General features: G+C 37.3%; 1 protein-coding gene across 2 annotated transcripts in view; it reads left to right on the top strand.

Moving 5' to 3' along the window:
• ABCA9 (ATP-binding cassette, sub-family A (ABC1), member 9) overlaps window positions 1-6,000 on the top strand; it is a 105,812-nt gene that overhangs the window by 53,145 nt on the left and 46,667 nt on the right. For both annotated transcript variants that reach the window (XM_011985013.1, XM_011985758.1), the window contains 4 exons: window positions 610-751; window positions 983-1,168; window positions 2,540-2,687; window positions 4,129-4,297. In XM_011985013.1, the coding sequence (XP_011840403.1) occupies window positions 610-751; window positions 983-1,168; window positions 2,540-2,687; window positions 4,129-4,297 (645 nt within the window). The remainder of the gene's footprint in view (window positions 1-609; window positions 752-982; window positions 1,169-2,539; window positions 2,688-4,128; window positions 4,298-6,000) is intronic.

Raw genomic sequence — 6,000 nt, 5'->3', positions numbered from 1 at the left:
ATGTCTTTTACATTTTTAAATGCTTGGGAAAAAATTCAATGAACAATAATATTTTGTGGCATGTGAAAATATACATGAAATTCAAATTTTGTTGTCCATAAATACATTTTATTGAAACACAGCCACACATCACTAACATGTTGTTTATGATTGTGCTTGTGCTACAATGACAAGAGAAACTGTACAGCCTGCAAAGCTGAAAATATCCACAATGTGGCTATTTAGAAAAAAGTGCTGAACCCTGCTTCCTTATCTACTTTTTTTGTCCGTATTGTTTATACAATAACTTTACTGAAAAAACTTGTCCAGAGCTGAGAAATCATCATAGATGTCTTCCCAGGAAAGCTCTCTCTGGAAACCTCTCCCAGTGACATCCATCGTATCACCCAGTTTTACTTAATTTGCAATTAGCTATCTATTTTGCCTCTCTACTTGTTTATTGCCTACCTTCTCTTATATTATGTGATCTTGAGGGTAGGAGATAAGTTAGTTATTGCATTTTCTTTACCCTTGATAAATGCTGAGCTTCACAAATCGTTTGCTGAATAAATGAATCAAGGAAGTGATGAAGTAACAACATTCTAACTGACTGCTTTGTTTCTCTGCTAGGCTTTCCTGGGGTTTGATGTATGCTGGCTTCATCCTTATCATGGCCACTTTAATGGCTCTTATTGTAAAATCTGCACAAATTGTTGTCCTGACTGGTTTTGTGATGGTCTTCACCCTCTTTCTCCTCTATGGCCTGTCTTTGGTGAGTTGGTGAATTTCATCTCAGTCTTTTTTTCTTTCTCTCTCTCTGCTGCCAATCATTTATCACTAATTCTGGTCTCACCTCTTTTGTTCTCTTTGTAGTATTTGCATGAGACAGTGTCTAGGGGTGGAAAACTGATAAAATATACTTTTATAATATAAAATTCCTTTTTTGTGCTACTAATGGTTCTCACAGAATTATATACCAGCTGAAGTTTTTCTCTTTTCTCAGATAACTTTAGCTTTCCTGATGAGTGTCTTGATAAAGAAACCTTTCCTTACGGGCTTGGTTGTGTTTCTCCTTATCGTCTTTTGGGGGATCCTGGGATTCACAGCACTGTATACACATCTTCCTGCATTTTTGGAATGGACTTTGTGTCTTCTTAGCCCCTTTGCCTTTACTGTTGGGATGGCCCAGGTAAGAATTAAGGTAACAATTTCACTTTTTACAAACCATTTTACACAGATTCCCTCTTAATAATTCGCACAACATGCTCTAAGTATTCCATTCTATAACTTTTGTAAAAATAAACATTTATGAGACAGGAGTGACTTTAATTTTTCTCTCTTAGTGTAATTAGTTTCCCCATAAGTCACTAAATATAGGATCATACTCTTATTATTGAGGTGTTTCAGCTTCTACTTCTAATGGATTATCCCAAAGAACATTTGTCCCATTCAATGCTCAGGAAACATGACCCTTAATGTTATCAAAAGCATTTAAAAACCAGGAATTTGGAATAAATACATCTTTATTTTTTAATTGCTAATTTCTAGTGAACCTTGTCTCAGAAAAGTTAATTTTAGTTATGATATCATAACTATAAAATGCTAAATGAAAAGTTATGCTAGATATAAACTCATTGTATCCTACGGCAGTCTAGTTAAGACATTATTCTTCTGTCTTCTGCCCAGCTACTGAAATATTTTACTACTTCATGTTTTTACTCTGAAATGGACTTCCTTGTTGAGAATTCCCTCCTTCTTTCTCATTCTAAGTTCAGTAAAGTCCTGTTGCAGCACTGTTTGTAATAAGATTGAAAACAATGTAAATGTCCATTGGTAGATTACTGGTTAAATAAATTACGGTCCATCCATACAATGGAAAGTGTGCATCCATCAAAAAGAATTTTTAAAGACTGATGCTGTGACTCACACCTGTCAATCATAGCACTTTGGGAGGCTAAGACAGGTGGATCACTTGTGGCAGGAGTTCAAGACCACCGTGGGCAACATGGTGAAACCCCATCTCTACAAATAATAAATTAAAAAAAAAAAATTAGCCAGTCATGGTGGGAGTGCATCTGTAGTCCTAGCTACTCTGGAGGCTGATGTTGGAGAATCACCTGAGTCCAGGAGGTTGAGCCTACTGTGAGCTGAAATAGCACCACTGCACTCCAGACAGGGTAACAGAGTGAGACTGTCTCAAAAAACAAAGAACAAACAAAAAAGAATTTAAAAACACTTCTTGTACTGACATAGAGAGTTCTGTAAACTCTATTAGGTCCTGCTCAAGTATCACCTTTCTTGAGTTTGTACTTCCTCCTAGAAAATGTATCTGGGGCTGCCTGTGGGTTTCTTAGTGCTCAGTACTAACTTCCATTCATTTCCCAAATTGACATCACTTCATTGCTATTAAAATTATCTTCTATAATAGTAGACAGAGCTCTGTAGAGACAAGATTAATTTTATTTATCTTTGCAAACCCAGTTGTAGCAGAAATAAGACAATAATAATTCTTAATACCATATTAATTCTTTAAAAATTTGCTGTATCTTTTTTTTTTCAGCTTATACATTTGGACTATGATGTGAATTCTAATGCCCATTTGGATTCTTCACACAATCCATACCTAATAATAGCTACGCTTTTCATGTTGGTTTTTGACACCCTTCTGTATTTGGCATTGACATTATATTTTGACAAAATTTTGCCCAGTAAGTACTAACATGGCTGTAACTTAACACAATTTCAGTAATTGCATGTCTTGAAAATAACTCTACATTGTACTAAATAAAAATTAGCAAGCAGTTTTTCAAAATTTCTACAGCAAGCCTAATGATATTCTGTAGTTTGTTTATAGAATCACTTTCTAAGACTTGGCTCTGCTATAACACTCCAGGGTGTTTCTTTTTAAAAAGAGACACTTGCGAGAGATTATGGATAATCATACTATTAGTGTTTGTATCAGAACTAGATGAAGAATGCTGGTGCTTGATACTTGATCTTAGCAATCTGTAAGTGCTTTTCCTATTTAACTCACTTGATAGACAACAGCAGGTTGTTAGTAAAAATATTATAATTGTGTAATCGATGTACAATCTTTCCTTTCTTTGTTACTTTTTTTTTTTTTTTGAGAAGGAGCCTAGCTCTGTCGCCCAGGTTGGGATGCAGTGGCATGATCTCGACTCACTGCAACCTCCGCCTCCTCGATTCAAGCGATTCTCATGCCTCAGCCTGCTGAGCAGCTGGGACTACGGGCATGCACCACCATACCTGGCTAATTTTTGTGTTTTCAGGAGGGATGGGGTTTCACCATGTTGACCAGGTTGTCTCAAACTCCTGACCTCAGGTGATCCGCCAGCCTCTGCCTCCCAAACTGCTGAGATTACAGGCGTGAACCACCGTGCCACCCTTATGTACAATCTTTTCTGTAGAGAAACAAAATCTTTCTCTGTGCATCTCTGGGGTTTGTTTGTCAATTCCTCATATGTACTAGGTAAGTGCTAAGGAAGAGGCAGAAAGGGAAATTAGAAAATGAAGTGAAGGAAGGGACCTTCTAAATAGTTTATTCATCACATTTCTGGGAGTACTGATACAGAATAATGACTCGCTGATTATTTTAAAACCTCCCAAGAAAGAAATTTCAGAATGTATCATTAGTGTTATGATATTTACGATTATTCTTGGTGTATTGACCTTATCTGATCCAAATGGAGGAAATCACAAGCAGGAGAATTGCTTGAACCCGGAAAGCAGAGGTTGTAGAGAGCCAGGATCATGCGTCTGGACTGCAACCTGGGTGACAGAGTGAGACTCCATCTTAAAAAATAAAAAATAAAAAGGGCACATAAGTACAGCTAGATAGAAAATTGTTCTTAATTAGATTTAAATTCCTCCTGAGACATCTCTCTGCATTTTGAGGAGCTTTTTAGTTAGTTAACAATGCTACATGCTTCTCATGTTTAAAACGTCATATTAGCCATCTCTGTTATTTTCTCCTCACTGTTCTGTGTGTGTCAAAAGCACATTAAAACAGTAATACCTTAATACAATAATGTGGGTTCAGGTTTAATGTCAAAAGGGCTGCATGGATATGATGATGGTATCCTTGAAGTGATGACTGACCCAGTATTCATTTACCTCCTGCTCACATAGCTGAATATGGACATCGATGTTCTCCCTTGTTTTTCCTGAAATCCTGTTATTGGTTTCAACACGGAAGGGCTAATCATGTGGTCCTTGAGAATGAAACAGATTCTGATCCTACACCTAATGACTCTTTTGAACCAGTGTCTCCAGAATTCTGTGGGAAAGAAGCCATCAGGTAACCAATAAATTACTTAGAGGCACAAATGGAGAACAGGCAAGACCAGGGATCTGTCAGGCAGCACACTAGGAGCAAAGATCACCTTCTGTGCCCTCTATACCTACCTACATCCAGCCTGCTGCACTCATCAAAGGCTACACTCATTCTTCATAGCACACTATTTTCTCACATTCTCAGCATTTACATTTACTAATATTTCGTGATATAGTAACAACCGTCCACAAGTAAATAATTTTTGAATTTCCATTTTCCATATTATCTTTCTCATTTCTCCTCTTTGTGTTTTTCTCCCCTTGGTTGTTCTCTTTGTGACAAACACTGCCATTGTCTCCCTTGCTTTTATTCTCACCCTCCTTTTTTTGTTAATTCACTTTGTCCCTCTCATCTTCCCTTCCTGGTTTATAATTTGATGAGGAGAAAAAGGCAAGCGATGCAGGCATGGGAAGAAGACACTCCAGAGAGATGGGAAGGAAACATGAGAAGTCAGGACTGTTCGTTTCAGGCCTATCTTCCCTCTTAGATGATGGACGTGCTTTATTCAATTCTTTGATTTCCAAACAACTAGAAATCTCTAATATTACCCCAGATCTTTGCTCAAATTTCGTTCATAATTCAATGTTGTATTAATCTCACTCCTCAATAATACCTTTCTGATATATCTCTTTCAGTAATATTTTAACTCAGAACATTTATGATACAGTCTCTGAACACAGGTCCAATATGAACATACAACAAAGAGCAGTATTTGCTCATTCCTTATGAGCATGTAAACATAGCAATGTTTTCAAGAATCATGATATCTTTCTAAGCTGGAACTCTAAGTTTTATGTTCTTTCCAGTGCCTATATCAGAATTAGATCCTATCAGAGAGATCATAGAAAGCCTTGAATGATGAAATAAGGGGTTTTCATTTACTCAGTGGGCAAGGAGGAGGGTATTGAAGATTTGCGAATTGAGGGTACTAAGACTAGTCTTATGGTCTAGAAAAATTATCCCCAGCAACGGGTGGAGATTGGAAGCAGGGTCTCACATAGCTGATGGTTAGGGAAGTGTAGGAGATTTCATCTGTGGCATGGCTGCTCAAGACTGCCAGTCCTGCGTCATGACTGTGGCTGGCGCTGCATCCAACAGACCAGTGCACAGAGTTCTGAAGCCTGCACCATTCTATCCCAGAGGTCGAGCCAGCTGGGCTCATAATTGCCTCTCAGTATAGAAGGCAGAAAAGTGAAATGTCAATTAAAAGGTATTATTATACCAACCACAGAGTAGATTCTACCTAATCTATAATCTACTATCTAAACATGAAAGTTAAATGTTATCAAAATGTATAGAAAAAATCTATAATTTCTATTGCTTAGATGAAATGAAGGAATAAAGCAAGCTGATACCTATTATTGTCTCAAAAAGAAAAGATAGGGAAAAAGAGGCTAGGAAAAACCAAGCGACTTGCCCAAGGCCACAAAGTTTAAAGAGAAACAGTATTTGAATCCATATGTGCTCAACTTGAAAGTCATTGCATCTGAATGCGCAGCCTCTTCAGTTACTTCCATATTTAACTGGATTGTGCCTATTTGATAAATTGAATTATACCCCTCAAAATTTATTGAAACCCTAACCCTTGAAATGATGGTATTTGAAGATAAAGTCTTAGGAAGTGATTAGGGTTACATGAGATCATGAGGGTGGGGCCTTCCTGATGG

Source organism: Mandrillus leucophaeus, unplaced genomic scaffold (genome assembly GCF_000951045.1).
Source record: "Mandrillus leucophaeus isolate KB7577 unplaced genomic scaffold, Mleu.le_1.0 Scaffold1, whole genome shotgun sequence".
Lineage (NCBI taxonomy): Eukaryota > Metazoa > Chordata > Mammalia > Primates > Cercopithecidae > Mandrillus > Mandrillus leucophaeus.
Note: the sequence above shows the minus strand (reverse complement) of the source record. Positions and strands in the feature narration are given on the sequence as shown.